General features: G+C 37.5%; 2 protein-coding genes across 9 annotated transcripts; one reads left to right on the plus strand and one right to left on the minus strand.

The window, feature by feature from the left end:
• Nucleotides 1-734: 734 nt before the first annotated feature.
• Nucleotides 735-7,095, plus strand: ccnl1b (cyclin L1b). 6 transcript variants are annotated; one of them, XM_051867699.1, is made up of 11 exons: nucleotides 743-1,078; nucleotides 1,358-1,432; nucleotides 1,519-1,628; nucleotides 1,966-2,083; nucleotides 3,351-3,415; nucleotides 4,429-4,528; nucleotides 4,627-4,731; nucleotides 4,841-4,982; nucleotides 5,766-5,865; nucleotides 6,113-6,208; nucleotides 6,326-7,095. In XM_051867699.1, the coding sequence occupies exons 1-11, from the start codon at nucleotides 839-841 to the stop codon at nucleotides 6,672-6,674; spliced, it is 1,500 nt and encodes a 499-aa protein (XP_051723659.1). In that variant the 5' UTR covers nucleotides 743-838; the 3' UTR covers nucleotides 6,675-7,095. The 6 variants fall into 6 exon arrangements, 3 of the variants coding, with proteins under 3 accessions (XP_051723671.1, XP_051723659.1, XP_051723647.1); XM_051867687.1 differs by having other exon boundaries at nucleotides 745-1,078; nucleotides 6,110-6,208; XR_007925876.1 differs by lacking the exons at nucleotides 5,766-5,865; nucleotides 6,113-6,208; nucleotides 6,326-7,095 and adding an exon at nucleotides 3,839-3,852 and having other exon boundaries at nucleotides 736-1,078; nucleotides 4,841-4,885.
• Nucleotides 7,096-9,385: 2,290 nt separating this feature from the next.
• On the minus strand, nucleotides 9,386-17,024 carry klhl6 (kelch-like family member 6). 3 transcript variants are annotated; one of them, XM_051873035.1, is made up of 7 exons: nucleotides 16,586-17,024; nucleotides 15,385-15,550; nucleotides 14,181-14,645; nucleotides 11,739-11,976; nucleotides 11,432-11,634; nucleotides 10,139-10,352; nucleotides 9,386-10,036 (listed from the first exon to the last, which is right to left on the minus strand). In XM_051873035.1, the coding sequence occupies exons 1-7, from the start codon at nucleotides 16,858-16,860 to the stop codon at nucleotides 9,735-9,737; spliced, it is 1,863 nt and encodes a 620-aa protein (XP_051728995.1). In that variant the 5' UTR covers nucleotides 16,861-17,024; the 3' UTR covers nucleotides 9,386-9,734. The 3 variants fall into 3 exon arrangements, with proteins under 3 accessions (XP_051728995.1, XP_051729001.1, XP_051729010.1); XM_051873041.1 differs by having other exon boundaries at nucleotides 14,196-14,645; nucleotides 16,586-17,017; XM_051873050.1 differs by lacking the exon at nucleotides 16,586-17,024 and adding an exon at nucleotides 16,135-16,242.
• Nucleotides 17,025-17,257: the final 233 nt, after the last annotated feature.

Genomic DNA, 17,257 nt, shown 5'->3' on the forward strand with positions numbered 1-17,257 from the left:
AATATAATAACCAGAACATTTCTTAATGAAGACATTAAAGTGGAATCACAGCTTTCTGTTCACATAGTACCAAACCAGCTCGAAAACAGAAACAGAATGAAAAAACAGAATATGTGCCAATGCATATGTAAAGAGGACTATTATTGCACTGTTGAAGAAAATAGGTATTAAAGTCCCACCAGAGATCAGATTTTCTTTCTCATGGGTACATTAGCTAATTCCACCCTATGAAGAAGTCAACAACCATCTTTTTTATGTCTTCTTGACCAGGTGTCAAGCATATCACATCCCCTCTGTAAGCTGTCTCATCATTTTCTGTGATGAGCCCCCTCACTGTGGCGGAGGTCTCAAATGTGATGATGTGATTACTTTGGTACTTGGCAACAGTCGTGGATTATAGCACATCCCTGTGGGAACCTGGTGCACAGAGTGCCAGAGCATGAAATCCAGTCATGCACTTTGTGTTCAGTCATCTATCTATGTATGTGTCTATGTATATAATATGTATGTATGTATCTGTCTGTCTATCTATCTATCTAGTGGTATAAAGTTGTTTAACATTTCCTTTAGTTATTACACACGATGACATATCATAGACTTATATTGTTTTTATATATTAAAAATATTTTATTATAATTATATAATCAACCATCATTGTGAGAACATGTCCTCCACACGGCGCACTAACATAATATCGCGGTATTCTAGGGGATTTCACAGTGCCAACGGCACCATTGACGTCACTTCCGTCGATGTATTGCGTCAATTACGAAACGTTGCCATTTCCGCCTGGCAGACGAAAGGTTTACGTTTTGTTATACCGATTTACTCCATCAAAATGTCTCTGGGCGTTTTATCTCCTCATTTGAACACTCCACCAAACAGCCAAGGCATACTTATCGGCGATAAAGTATATTCGGAGGTGTTTCTGGCCATCGATAACTCGATAATACCCGAGGAAAGATTATCCACGACCCCGTCCATGCTGGATGGCCTCGATCATGAGACTGAGACAGACCTGCGGATTTTGGGCTGCGAACTCATCCAGTCTGCCGGGATTCTTCTGCGTCTGCCACAGGTTACTGTCTAACTATGTTTTATATTAATTAATTCGTTAGATAAATTCCTAATGACCTAAAGGTGTAGGACGATGCTAGCTTAGCGCGGCTAGCTAGCCGTAACCGGCACATTGAAACCGGGCGGCCTTTTGTCTGCCAGCGAGTCCTTTAGATCATACCAGCGGAAGCCCCGCAATGTATTTTAGGTTGTAATTTAAAACTAATTCTACTTAAAGTGTTGCTTTCCTGTAAGTAAAGTGGCATGAATGTCATTTTAATGTATTTTGTATTTTGATTAGGTGGCGATGGCGACAGGACAAGTCCTTTTTCAACGATTCTTTTACTCGAAGTCCTTCATCAAACACAGCTTTGAGGCAAGTCAAACATACGAAATGTATAAACTGACTCCACACAAATCATGAAAATAATTAATGTTAATGCTGTTTTCACTTTAAAACAGATTGTTGCCATGGCCTGTGTGAACTTGGCGTCAAAGATTGAGGAATCGCCTAGACGAGTGAGGGATGTGATCAACGTTTTCCATCACTTGAAACAAGGAAAAGGCAAAAAGTAAGTCGATCCTGTGTTTTTATTATTAGTTAAGCTAAGTATTTCGAGAATTGATTTTGATAGTTGTTTTAGATGTGTAACTTTTATTTACCGTGAAATCTAAAAGCTGTCATTTCATTTCCTTCAATTACTTGTTAATAATTGGATTGTACAACATTAAATGATTATCTTTTTATTAGAAACCATTTTGAAGATGTTTAATTTTTACTGCTTGAATTAGAGAAATTAAGCAAGCATAATCTACAAAGAGAATATGAAATAAAGCAAAGTATGTAGATGCCATACAAAATGTAGTCTTTCTAATAGCAATGTGAATGTTTTCTTTTTGTTATACCAGGAGCACCCCTCTTGTTCTTGATCAAAATTACATTAACACCAAGAATCAAGTGATCAAAGCGGAGCGCCGTGTCCTTAAGGAGTTGGGCTTCTGTGTTCACGTCAAACATCCACACAAGGTGTTTTTTTTTTTTTTTAAATTTTCAGTTATACTCAGAGCCTAAAACTAACTTTTTGCCACACCTACCAATGGCCGGTGACTTAAGAAAATGTACCGACTATAAATATTTTTTACCGGCCATGAAACTGTTTTTGCAAAAAACAGGCATTTCTGACACCAACATTTTAGATAACAGTGAAAATTCACAATTCTCTTTTCCAATTTCGATACCACAGCTAAAACAGTAATAAAATAAGAACAAATAATCTAATTACAAGCAAAAGCATAAATATATACAATATAACAAAGAAACAAATGAAATAAACAATGATTTTCAGGTTTTTCAGGTAGGTCTGACAGTAGTTTTCAGGTACAGAAATTAGGGCTGGGTGATACAGCTAAAAAAATTATCACGATATAATGTTTCATATTGATCGGTATCAATAATTATTGAAAAAAAATGGCAGAAAAAGAAAAGCTTGAATTTAACCAAAGCATTTTTAATTAAGGCAAACAACATAATTTTAAAACAAAGCAAAACCGTCATTAAATATTGATACCGTTTTATCGCCCAGGCCTAACAGAAATTTAATAAAGTAAGCAAATGTAAAATAACACTTCATAGTCTTCACTGTCTAAACATCCTTATTAATTAATCCTGATTTAAAGTTACAAAAATTATTCAGTCAAGAGCAGTTAGTCCTTTGTTGTTTGATAACATTAAAAACAGACAGCAGCAGGAATTTTAGGCTGCTGTCACTTTAAGAGTGAATGCACGGATCTAATATACTGATAATGTACATATGCGTAACTGTTTACGTTCATTTAAGACATAACTCTCTGTTTACTTGGATACTTGCTATTTTGTAACAGTTTTGTGTGAATTTGTCTGCTTAAGTGCGAGAAGATGCGAAAGAGAGCTCGGTTTAGTATTCACGCGCTGTCCGAGAGACGCGGCTTTCTGGGATACTAAATTTTCCCCACAGCGCACGTGAGCTCCCTTTTGTGTGTTCTTTATTTAAATTTTCCAGGCTTAAACTTTCGTGAAATTTCAGCACTGGTCCGTCAACTGTCCCGATCATTGTTCATTCATTGTTAGAATAAAAATGTTATCGGCCAAATGGCGAGCGACAAGGTTTCACATACTCACCAACTCTAGTTTTTACTCTCATTTGGCTTTTGGCGAGTGTTAATTTTAGGCTCTGGTTATACTGCTATTATCAATTTTTTTTATGGAAATCCTGATAGTGTCCAATCAATTAATTTTACATTTTCAACTATTTCAGATTATTGTCATGTTCCTACAAGTGCTTGAATGTGAGAAGAATCAGATGCTGGTTCAAACTGCATGGTAAGTGTGATTTTGTCTTTGGAGCTCATGAAAATGCCCTTCAAATTATGACTTGGAATTTTTTCCCCTTATAGAGGAGACATTGGATCAGGTTTATGGTTGGACTCGTGCTGTGTTTCCACTAGTAGCTGTCATAATTTGCTGATAAGAGCTTGAACTTGTGAAAGAGCTTGCTACTTAGGCATCAACAGGACTTAGTGGAAACACTGCATTTTAAAGTATGAATTGCATTGTAGCTTGGTATACCTAAAGGTAAGATAGGTTCACATTATTCTGGCATCCCCCCTTTGTTTTTGTTTTTTTGTAAAAAAAATGCAGGATTATTCAGTAGGTCATGCATTATTGACTTGTTGCACATCTTTGAGGTTCTGGCTTATGGAGAGCTCTGTTTAACTTTGTCCTTTCTCTACTCTTTGATTAAAGGGTAGCCCATGGTGGTAAGTGTCACAGAAAACACCCGAACTCCTCAGGCACAAGACCCAGGAACCCCTCCCACCTCATTGGCTGGCCTTTTCGAGGCTGCCAGCCAATCCAGTGAGAGCTCTCAGCGGAGGTTGGCTTTGCTGGGGGGTCCAGGATTTGCTTTTTTTTTTTCCTTTTTTTTTCTCCCCCAGAGCTCAAGTGCTAGTAGATAGTTGTGCACTTTTTGCTCTCTAAATCCAAATGATTTTTTGAAATGGTATGTTACTTTTTTTTTTTTTTTTTCATATGAATTTTGTTCATGTGAATTGTCACAGTAAGTTGTCCCCTGATATTGCCTCTCCTCACATCTTTTTTGATATGGGGTTTGAAAAGTTTCGATTTCGCCAAACATGCACATGTTTTAGCATGTTGCTTCAGTTTTGTGATTTGAGATGATTTATTACTCAAATTTAAGATTACACTATTGGCTACATTTTAAAAAAAAAAAGTGAGGGAAAGGACATGAAGTTAAGAGTCTCCATAATAAGCCATATGAGAGAGCGAGAGAGAGAGCATGGCAGGTGTTGTAGGTGTTTCTTCATGTTTTGCAGGAACTATATGAATGATGCCCTCAGAACCAATGCGTTTGTGCGGTTTGAACCTGAGACCATTGCGTGTGCCTGCATTTACCTCGCTGCTCGAGTGCTACAGGTATGGGCCTTGGATTTATTATTCTATTTCATTACATGTTTACATCCTTGGATTTATTTATCCATCTTCATTCATTACATGTTTTTGTATTTCCGCAGTTTCCCCTTCCTTCCAAACCACACTGGTATCTTCTTTTTGGGGCTACCAAGGAGAGCATCAAAGAAATATGTATTAGCACGATGAAGCTTTATTCTAGGGAAAAGGTAACTTAAATTTAATAAACTTACAGATTTGCATTACTTTGGCTATCTGCTAAATAAACTACTTACATTTTACTTAGATGCTGTTGTTAATACTCTAGCCATCTTTCAGCCTAACAGTGAACAGCTTGAAAAACAGGTGGAAAAGAGGAAGGTGGCCCTGGAGGAGGCTAGACTAAAAGCCAAAGGACAGAATCCTAGTGTCACACCAGCTCTCGCTGCCTTTGGTGGATTTTCCCCAGCATCAAAACCCTGTAAGTTTGTGTTTTGGTTTGCTTTTTCTTACACACTGCATGATTTTCAAAGTCTTTGGAACGCTGTTCTTCTCACACTACACGACTGTCTGGGGTACCATTTAGTTGCTGATGTGTGTACATTACACAACAGATCGACAACAAGGGGTCACACATTACACAGCAAGAATCGCAGACGACTCTGTCTGGTCTACAAAATATGTTTCACAACCAAACAAGAAAGAAGAGAAGTGCTAGAGGAAATAACGTAAAATCACACGCGAGACAGGAGTTTTTGCGCAAGACTAGATATCTTCGTTAAAATGATGCACGCAAGAAGCTTGTGACTCATGTTGTCTGTGTGGTGATTTGCACTGAAAAAGAATAATATGAAGGAGAGAATGGTTGCTTGCAGAAGTCATGCTTGCTGATGTTTTGTTGCAGGTCCCGAAATTTCCCTTGAATGTGTTTTGACTGGAAATTATAATTTCCAGTCAAAACACATTTCACACTGCATGACAGACAGGTCCAATTATTTACCATGCTAAATATTTCATGGGCATTGACGACCACATCTGCGCTTCTCTCAGGTCGCGTCTTTGATAGTACACACTACGCGATTGTCACTCACATAAACGAGCACCAATTTGCCTCTGATTTCGGGCATTTGTCGGTAATTTCCACAGAACTGTCAGTGAGTGAAAATCAGGGCTTAAATCGTGCAGTGTGAACCCAGCATTACTGATTGAGCTTTCTGCAAGTATTTGTCAATTCCCAGGCATCTAAAAATGTTTTCCTTTCCAGCTTCTCCACGAGAAGTGAAGGTGGAAGAAAAATCGCCAAACTCTAAACTAGTAAAGGAGTCTGAGAACAGACAATTATTTGCCAAAAGCCCATTGAATGGGTAAGTACACCACCTAAACTGATTAATTACAGCAATAATTACAATTTAGCTTTATTTCAATAATTTTAGTACTTGCTTTACTTCAGATAGTTGCCTTAAGTTAGTTTAGAGTTTATTTAATATTTTATTTTATTTAATCTTGAACCATTTTTAATAGTTTTAGTTAACAAAAACAACACTGCTGTCTGCCCCTGTTTTGATGTACTATACTATATTGTTTACAATTTATATTTCTCTTATATAGCAGCATGAAAAAGGAAGAGAGAAAAGTGTTTCAGAATGGCAAGAACCATAGCCGGTCTCGCTCGCGATCTCGCTCTCAGTCTCGTTCTCCACACCGACAGTAAGTTACAACGTGCAGTTTCACTTCATTAAGTGATATTTTATACCTGTACACCAGGCTGATGTTTAAAACCGACTTGCTTTTTCTGTTGCTGACATGATGTTCTCTTATCCTTAGTCGAAGGAGCCACTCAGGAACGTACAGCTCTCACAGCAGCCACAGCCCATCTCCACGACAACACAAAGGTCGCAGAGCTTCGCCGGTTACGCAACTCAGGACGGATCGAGACAGACAGAGTGAGTCTAGTCGGCATAGCAACAAAAGGAGGCGATCACGGAGCCGAACTCGCAGCACTTCTCGCGAAAGAGCCCGTGACCGTGACTACGTGAAACACAAGCACGACCGCGGCACCAGTCACCACTGGGACCATCGCGAACGTGAGCGTGAGCGCGAACGCTCGCGTGATCACGGACGAAGCAAACACCAGAGCAGGTCACATTCTGGACACAGCAGACACAGGAAATGAGGCGCCCGCCCGGCACTGCTGAATGAAATGGAGGGAACTGTGATGGCACTGGACAACAGGACTAAATATTTGTTGAAAAAATGCTTGCTTCAACACAAAGTTTTCCCAGAGTTAACCTTGTTACGAAGTGGATGTTCTCTCGATATTATTGTTGTTGCATCTCTGACTGACTCATATAGAGTTAAGCAAGGTAGTGGTGCCTTTTTATGTATTGTGTTTTACTTGTAAACTTGAAAGTGAACAACAGACTATCTGCCTATTATCAGGGATCACACAGGAAGGAACAGACAAGACCTGTGTTAAATATTTTTCAAATGCACAAATGTGTTTGTGCACTGTACATATAAAGCTTATTTTTATGATGTCAGAAGACGACTTTCTATTCATTTCTCTTCACAAAATAAAAATGCTATAACATTCAGATTCTGAGAAATGTTGTTTGTATTCAATTACTTCAAACTAATGAAATATAATTGCAGAAAACACTTACTGGATCTTTTCACGAAAGTAAAAACCTGTTTTCAGTGCCTGATTAATTGGTTTGACATTTAATATCTTGACCACATAGCAGAAAAAAATGGTAACTCCAGGCCTACATTAAGGTTCAGAGCTGTATAAATGACAGTAATTATGTTGCTTTCTATGGGGAATAAAAAACCCTTTTGGATTTCATCAAAAATATCTTAATTTGTGTTCTGAAGATGAACGAAGGTCTTACGGGTGTGGAACAACATGAGGGTGAGTAATTGACAGAAATGTCATTATTGGGTGAACTAATGCATTCGGTATGATTATCTTAGACATTTATAATCTAGGTTAATTTATTAATGTACTATTCATTGTTAATTTGCAATGGCATTAACTCTCGTTAAAGTCGTGATGTAAGTTGCGAGAGAGAATTGGGCTTGACATTAACACCCGCTAAATGCGGGTAGATTTCAGCAGTGCCGTTTAAAGGGTTAGTTCACCCCAAAATGAAAATAATGTAATTAATTACTCACCCTCATGCCGTTCCACACCCGTAAGACCTTTGTTCATCTTCGTAACACACATTAAGATATTTTTGTTGAAATCCGATGGCTCAGTGAGGCCTTCATAGCCAGCAACGACATTTCCTCTCTCAAGATCCGTTAATGTACTAAAAACATATTTAAATCAGTTCATGTGAGTACAGTGGCTCAATATTAATATTATAAAGTGACGAGAATATTTTTGGTGCGCCAAAAAAAACAAAATAACGACTTATATAGTGATGGTCAATTTCAAAACACTGCTTCAGGAAGCGTCGGAGCGTTATGAATCAGCGTTTCGGATCGCGTGTCAAACCGCCAAACTGCTGAAATCACGTGACTTTGGCGCTCCGAACCGCTGATTCATAACGCTCCGAAGCTTCCTGAAGCAGTGTTTTGAAATCGGCTATCACTATAAATCATTATTTTGTTTTTTTTTCACCAAAAATATTCTCGTCGCTTTATAGTATTAATATTTAACCACTGTACTCACATGAACTGATTTAAATATGTTTTTAGTACATTAATGGATCTTGAGAGAGGAAATGTCATTGCTGGCTATGCAGGCCTCACTGAGCCATTGGATTCCGAAGATTAATGAAGGTCTTACGGGTGTGGAACCCCATGAGGGTGAGTAATAAATGACATTATTTTCATTTTTGGTTGAACTAACCCTTTAACAGTCGTTCCCACTAACCACTTTGGCGGGTTGAATTTTGTATATATGTATTTTTCAATTGTAGTCTTTAAAAAAGGCATCTGAAATAAATTAAGGGCAATGTAGTGATACATATCGATACTGAAATTTCTGAAACGCTTCTAATACTCATTTTCCGCAGAACAGAAACAGCTGCGCTTTCTCCCTCATCTCTCAAGACAGCAAGTTGACACACAAACCCTCCTCCCTTTACCTGTTTCATTTAATGAATATGGTTGGTGTTACAGGGCTTGAATTTTGGCATCTTATTGCACATAATTTTACTCATTCCTGCAGATTTTGTGCTCACACCCAAAGTGCGCTCACATAAAGCCGCCTCTCAGTGCTAAATTGACTTCTTTTTCGCTGCTTATTGTGCTTAAACAGTCAAATACACACAAAATAATGTAAAAATGCCGATCTTGGCGAGTATTCACGTAAACACAGTCAGTTATGTTTTAAGTAAACAAACACTTGAGAAAGAAAAAGCAAGTGTAATAGTATAATGGATCTGTGCATCAGGTCTTAAAGTGACAGCAGCCTAATATACCTGCTGCCAAATTATGAGATAATGTTAAAAATATCTATATGGCAGTTTTTTCCCCCATGGTATCAATGTCAAAATTGTGGCCAGTGCAAATGCTGAGTGGTTAGTAATTTTGGAAAACCACTAGCTACAGTGGCTGGTGAGCAAAAAAGTTGTCAAGCCCTGATTGTGACGAACATCTGAGTGAAAAGTATTATAGTAAAAAGAAAAAATGTAGCTTGGGAACTTGGTTCTATCTATTGTTTGTTAACTGGATGGAGGTAGATCTGAATGCGAGCTTGCAGTCCATTGTAAGAAAGGGGCGGAGTTTAAACAGACTCAATGAATTCTGGCATATATCACCCCAAAAAAAATCTGTCCTTTTAACAGAAGACTGAGTTGTTCTATTTTAAAAAAAAAAAAATTAAAAAATTAAACATGCATAAGTGTATCTTTAACAATAAGATCAATAACAATATAGAAATGTATGAACTTTTATTTTTGAAAAATGTTAGTACATTAAAATTAACCTAGGTTAATCAATTGCATTGTGTGTTCATGATACCTACGTTATTAACTTCAACCAAATAAATATCTGTGTATAAAATATCCATGTATAAATGCTGTACTGTAAATGTCTGACTTTTAAAGTGCAATCGTTTCTTTGCATTGACAAAATGTGTAAAAACCGCAGTCAAATGTCAAAAGAGAACACTTTCAGTATCAATGTAACAGAGTTACACTGCTCAAGTCTGATCAAATGGGGCCTGAAAATGTTTTTCACATCTCAAATTAGAGTAAAATTGTAGTCTCTGAAGCAGTTGCTGTCATCCGGTGGCTGTTCCAGGCGTTATCCTGCGTATATGTGTGTAGGACTTCCTGAGAGTCACACTACCATGGTGAGATACTCCACGTGGAAGCACGCACTCCTCAGTCAACTTTTTTGCGTCCGGGTTCCAGCAAAGAACGGTAGCAATCACCTCATTCTTGTCGTCTCTGCCACCAGTGATGAAGAGCTTGTTATTACAAGCAGCAATGCCACAGCTGGCCCTCTCGCAGCCCAGCTGGATTACTAGCGTCCAGGAGTCTTCAAGAGGACTGTAGGAGTACAAGGCCTTCATCGCGCCACCTTTATTTCAGAGCAAGTAACATTTCAATCATCAGAGCATTGCTGCTGAGTAGTTTATGATATTATTCAAGTTCTAACATCAAGAACAAAAAAGGTACAAACCAACAACAAATATGGCGTCCTTAAACGTCACTGCATTTGTGCATTTGGCCTCAGTCGGCATTGGGCATTTTAAGCTCCATTTATTTGATGTGGAATCAAAGCATTGCATGTTGTTTGTGGCTAGCTTGCCATTGGGGCCTCCACCTATCACATAGATGCATTTGTCATAGCTGGCAGCAGAGAAGGAGCTTACACTCAGCATGAGCGGCGCTGTCTGGAAGGAGGACAAAAAAAAAATTAAAACTCAACATAAAAATAAAAACTCAACTCGTGTGAATTGTAATGAAAATTCATATGGATTAAAGGGTTAGTTCAGCCCAAAATGAAAATTCTGTCGTGTCGTTCCACACCCGTAAAACCTTCGTTCATCTTCGGAACACAAATTAAGATATTTTTGATAAAATCCGATGGCTCAGTGAGGCCTCCATTGACAGCAAGACAATTAACACTTTCAAATGCCTAGAAAGGTACTAAAGACATATTTAAAACAGTTCATGTGACTACAGTGGTTTAACCTTAATATTATAAAGCGACGAGAATACTTTTTGTGTGCCAAAAATAACAAAATAGCGGCTTTATTCGACAATATCTAGTGATGGGCGATTTCAAAACACTGCTTCATGAAGCTTCGAAGCTTTACAAATCTTTTATTTTGAATCAGTGGTTCGGAGCGACATGATTTCAGTAAACGAGGCTTCGTTACGTTGTAAGTGTTTCGAAATTTCAATAGTTCACATGACTTTGGCAGTTTGATACGCGCTCCGAACCATCTGTTTCGAAACAAAAGATTTGTGAAGCTTCATGAAGCAGTGTTTTGAAATCAGCCATCACTAGATATTGTTGAATAAAGTCGTTATTTTGTTTTTTTGGCGCACAAAAAGTATTCTCGTCACTTCATAACATTAAGGTTGAACCACTGTAGTCACATGAACTGTTTTAAATATGTCTTTAGTAGCTTTCTGGGCATTTCTGGCCTCACTGAGCCATCGGATTTCATCAAAAATATCTTAATTTGTATTCTGAAGATAAACGAAGGTCTTACGGGTGTGGAACGGCATGAGGGTGAGTAATAAATTACATCATTTTCATTTTGGGGTGAACTAATCTTTTAACCACCATAAATCCACTCAAAAGTTATGAGTCAGACAATGATTCAGTATTGAATGGCTAAGACTTTTAAATGGGACTGTTTTATACTGGATGTTTGAGATAAATATTGTTTTCTGAGATAAATATTATAAGCACATACATTTCTGGGACTGCAAAATTTACCGTTGTGTCTTCAGAACTCACCTCTGTCCAGCAGTTATGAAATGGATCATAAGCTTCAACACTGTTCAATCTCTGCGTTCCATCAAAGCCACCCAAAACATACACCTTTCCTCCAACAACTGCCATCTTGTGTCTCCAGCGTCCTGTGCTGAGGAACTCTATCTGGATCCATTTGTTCAGCGATGCATTATACTTCCACACATCATGCAGTGTTTCCTTGCCACCTGTTTTAAGTTTACAATAATTAATGTTTTATAAATTTTCTTGCACATCAGCTTCCATGCTAATAAGCAAACTACTTTATCACATAGCCTATACTGATGCTCACCCGATATATAGACTTCATTTCTGAAAGTGACACACGCAAACTCCACCCACTTCTTATTTTCATTCTCAGACTCCATCTCCGTGTTTGGTAGTTTTGCGACCTCTAAGCGGCTCCTGCGTAGTGGGTCCAGACAGGTCACTTCAGATACAAACTTCTCTTCCTTTGTGCATCCTCCGATGATCATAAACACCTCAGACTGGAACTCCCGCACTCTTGGTTTGGTGCGCTCTGAGATCACCTATAAACCAAGAGGATTTAACACAGGATGATAATATTAATATAAAGCGACGAGAATATTTTTGGTGCGCCAAAAACAACAAAATAACGACTTATATAGTGATGGCCGATTTCAAAACACTGCTTCAGGAAGCTTCGGAGCGTTATGAATCTTTTGTGTCGAATCATCGGTTCGGAGCTCCAAAGTCACGTGATTTCAGCAGTTTGACACGCGATCCGAATCATGATTCGACACAAAAGATTCATAACGCTCCGAAGCTTCCTGAAGCAGTGTTTTGAAATCGGCCATCACTATATAAGTCGTTATTTTGTTTTTTTGCCGCACCAAAAATATTCTCGTCGCTTTATAATATTAATATTGTACTCACATGAACTGATTTAAATATGTTTTTAGTACATTAATGGATCTTGAGAGAGGAAATGTCATTGTTTAATGTAATTCTGTGTTAAATTAAGTGTTAAATGTCCAAATATTTCAGTTATGAATAAAATTAATGATGTTCGATTATTCACTTAGGCTATTATTATATTTTTATTTATTAATTAACAGGTAATCCAGTGTTATGTTCAATTTGTGCACTAATTTGTTTTCTTATGCATGATATGAAGGGGGTGGATTCTGGAATCCACTGCCGCTTCAATATATATCTTTTAAGTTATACAACATGTATCTTTCTAAATGTTAAATTATTTGAATGACTTCTTCAACGTATGTTAAAGCATTTATTTTCCTTGTCATCTTCACTAGAGAATAATAATGAGTATTGTGTGTTTCTCTCACTGAGAGAAAAGTACAACTTATCTGTATGTTTTGGGAATCTTTCCTGTTATAGTTGAAGCCTGGGCCGACTTCAGCCTTGAAGAAGTTGCGAATCATGTGTATCTTTGTATGTGCGCTAAGTGTTCTGTGCAGGTCCTGTTTTGGTACTGATGACAACTGGCACTCTGCTTGAGACCTGCAGATGCCTTTTCACGACTTAACAGGTCATCCTGTGCTTAAGTTCAGGGACCGATTGTCAGCATCGTGATGGATGGGGATATGCTTCTGACTATCTGTCCATGTGTGGAAGATTACTAATTTTGTCTATTTTTCTTAGCCAATCAGAATCATTCAACCTGAAGTAATGACGTAGTTAGTGGACTCTGTTAGAGTATAATTGCTGTGTAAATGTGAATGTACGCGAGCGGCCTACGAACTCCTTTTGAGACTTGAAGCTGGCTTCTGCTGATGAAACGGCAAACTATTCTTCAGTAAAATTTTCTTCAATTTATTATATTTTTAAACTCTGACTCTGGGTCTTCATTCATCATATCTGGTCTTTTGGGTCTTTAACTGTAAAATTCCCCAACATTATATAGTAAGCTATATGTATTTTAAATTAATATCATTCGTATATACTTATACGTAGTAGTTTGTGGAGACCCGATTTCTAGGGAGGACCTGATATGTCATGACACCGTCAAACTGACGTCATCAGAAAAGGAACGCCACTCCAGAGCGGAAGCAAATTTTCAGATTTTGATTAAAGATTACCACGACAAACACATTTTTTTTCTGTGTATTAACTTTCACCACAAGTATTATAGTTTAAGAATTATATTATGGATTAAGAAATTAAGAAGTTCAAAAAAAATCTAGAGCTTAATAAAACATTTTGAATAAATCTTAATGGAACACAGGAATGTACAATTTCAGTTTATGTGATTCGTATTCACAAATTAAAAAAATAAAAATAATATGTTTAAATTTCTGAATATGAATCACATAAACTAAAAATATGACCATAATACAAATAATATGTAAGGATTATTCAATTCATTTTGATGGAATTTTACTATACAACTGAAATTTGTAAATCGTAAAAAAAGGCTTAAAATTTTTTTGAGTGTACCTTTGTTATTGAGAATAAGTCATATTTTACAAGTGTTTTCAGTCTAAAATGACCAAAACATAAATATGCCCAAATTGATTGAAGTCAGAATCAAATCAAGAGCTTGGTAATCAAATCAAATTGGGAAGTTTGCCCTAATATTCCTAATCTTCAAGGACAAAACCCACTTATGAAATGCACTTCCTCCAAAAAGCCTTGCCATGTCATTGTGACGCACTGTTATAATTCCAAAACTTGGATTTCACTTCCTATTTGAATGAACTTCCTATTTGAATGATCTTGTGATCACTTCAGCATTCATAAGAAAGGTCACCTTTGAAAAACTGACCTCTTTCCCTGAGAGGTGATAAACCCGGGCCTCCTGCAGCAGTGGGAACACCTCGGCACACTGGCGGATCAGCGGGTCTCCTTCCACCCTTTCTACAAAGTACCACGGGTCCAACAAGGGCAGTCGTACGTGTGCGAGAACACGCGGCAGCAGAGCCAGCCTTTCATCCTCTCGAGCCCTGACCCAACGTATAACCACGTCAAACACCTGTTCCTCCTCCGTTACCCCCAACTCATCATGCTGAAGCAGACTGACCAGCACATCGACAGGAAGCTCCAGGATCTCATCATGCTCCACTACTTGAGAGAAGTTTTGGATAATGTAGGTGTGGACTTGGACTTTCAAAGACTCCAACGAGTGGACGTCAGCTAGATGAAGGATGCCCACACAGTTTTCCGGGTATAGGGCTTCGGCTAAGTAACTGGCACAGGCGTCCACTATACGCGGAAACTGATAATAAGAAATGAAGAAATAAGAGAATAAGAAATGTTTCTTGAGCACCAAATCAACATATTAGAATGATTTCTGAAGGATCATGTGACACTGAAGACTGGAGTATTACAATATTACTGTTTTTACTGTATTTTGATCAAAAATTAACCATTAACCATTAAAATATCTTACAAACCTCAAACTTTTGAACAGTAATGCACTTATACAGTATATATCTTCTGTAAAGCACTTTGTAAACATTGTTTTAAAAGGTGCTATATAAAGAAAACTTTACTTTTTACATTAATTTTATGCTTTTATTTTTTTTAATAACCTGAAATAGCTTGATAACAAATTTGGACTTGGCAGCAATTTTATTATACTTAAGTTTATGTAAATAGTTTACGATGTAAAAGCTACATCAACTATATTTAGCAAACACATGACTCCACCCAGCTACCTAAACCCAGATGTGACTACTAAAACTGAGTGCAATGGAAAATATCCTCATTTTCACTTCCCTGTTATGCTCGGTACTTTTGATGCTTTTGATGTCTTCTCCTCCAACAACAACAACAACAAAAAACCCAACATAATACCACAAAGTTGCACTGGGGAAGTAAAATAAATGTCACGTACACCCAGCTCAAACACACGAAACATAAATCTGTCATGACCGTGTTACATATAGGCTATTATAGAACCATATAGAAGTCCTGTTAGTGTTCATATGGGAAATATGTTTGTTAGTACAAACCTGAAAAAGGCTGGCTGCCTCAAGCATTTTCTGAACATTGTCCTTGGTAATGGTGACTTTGCTGGTGTAAGTGTATTCTAACAGGATTCTCATGGTGTCAGCATCGAGGCCTTTAAGGTTTACATTTTCTTCATGTTTTTCTCTCAAGTCATTACAAAACATTGCTCTGTAAAATATAAAAACAAATAGTATAAAAATTCGGTTACACTTTATTTTAAGGTGCCTTTGTTACACTGTAATTATACATTTAGTACTTACTGTAGGGTTAGGGTTTGGTTTAGGGTTAGTTATGTATAATTTATAGTTATTACTAAAGTAACTACATATGTAACAATGACTAAAATAAAGTGTAACCAAAAATGTAGACTAATTTAAGGGAACACTTAATTTTAAGGTGACCGTTACATGAACTTATTATAGTACTAAAGGTAAATTATGCATAATTACAAGTAACTAACCCTAAACCAAACCCGGTAACACTTTATTTTACAGTGTCATTGTTACACGTTACATGTAGTTACTGTAGTAATAACTATAAAATATGCACAATTACATGCAATTAGCCCTAAACCAAACCCTCACCCCAACCCATAAACCTATAGTAAGTACATGCAGTTAATTGTTATTACTCAGTACTTAAATGTATAATTACACTGTAATAAAGTGTAACCCCAAACCCTAACCCTATAGCAAGTACATGTAGTTAAAGGGATAGTTTACCCAAAAATGAAAATTCTGTCATTTACTCACCCTCAAGTTGTTCCAAACTTGTATGAATTTCTTTGTTCTGCTGAACACAAAGGAGGATATTTGGAAGAATGTCAGTAACCAAACAGACCTCGCCCCCCATTGACTACCATTTATTTTCCCTACTATAATAGTAAATGGGGGGTCAAAATCTGCTTGGTTACTGACATTCTTCCAAATATCTTCCTTTGTGTTCAGCAGAACAAAGAAATTCATACAGATTTGGAACAACTTGAGGGTGAGTAAATGATGACAGAATTTTCATTTTTGGGTGAACTGTCCCTTTAAGTAATATTACTCAGTACTTACTGGAGAGTACGTACAATGTAACTAGGTCACTTTAAAATAAAGTGTAACGAAATCTAATAATCTATACCTAAAGTATAAACACAGTTCTCTATTTTTTAACAAGGAAACTCATTTCTCTGTACATCACATCAAGTGAACAATGTACCTGAAATAATGACTGGCTGCAGCAAGGACCACGCGATGGCAATGGAAGCTCTGGCCCTGTACATGGAGACTGACGTCTGTTAAACTGTCCTCCAGCCGAAGACTGTGCAGTCCTTCCTGCAGATAACCAGCAAACACAGAGTCTTCAAACATAACCTGGCCATCTTCCCGGTTCTCCTGCATCGAGCTCTCCAGCATGCTCAGACCCCCTGCTGGAGCTTCTTTCGCGGCAGATGATGAAGGGCATTCGGAGTTATTCTCCAAAGTGTCAGCCATGATCTGGAGTCCCAGATGCAAAACTTAGAGATTTCGACGCTGAATAAAGTTTAACACCATGTGATTACTAGACATCGGCGAAACAATTGTTCTTTCCTAACACGCAAGCTTCCTGTTTTTAAAACGGCCTACAAAGAGGAAGTGCTGAAAACGTTCAAATTCATCTCTGCAACTACACAAGTTACTTGGATTATGGCTGATTCTGTTTGGCTGATTTTTAAAACTTGTGCTTTTAAAGTAACTGTTTAAGGGAAATTAAGGGTAAATATATAATTTCACATGCTCAGGCTGTAAAACAGATCTCATTAAAAACCAAAATCTCTTAATTATACCTTTTTAGAAAACCTAAAAAGGGATATTATATTCTAGTAGATCATTAAACACTACAGTCTGACCA

The sequence above is a fragment of the Ctenopharyngodon idella genome, chromosome 2 (assembly GCF_019924925.1).
Source record: "Ctenopharyngodon idella isolate HZGC_01 chromosome 2, HZGC01, whole genome shotgun sequence".
In the NCBI taxonomy this organism is placed as follows: Eukaryota; Metazoa; Chordata; class Actinopteri; order Cypriniformes; family Xenocyprididae; genus Ctenopharyngodon; species Ctenopharyngodon idella.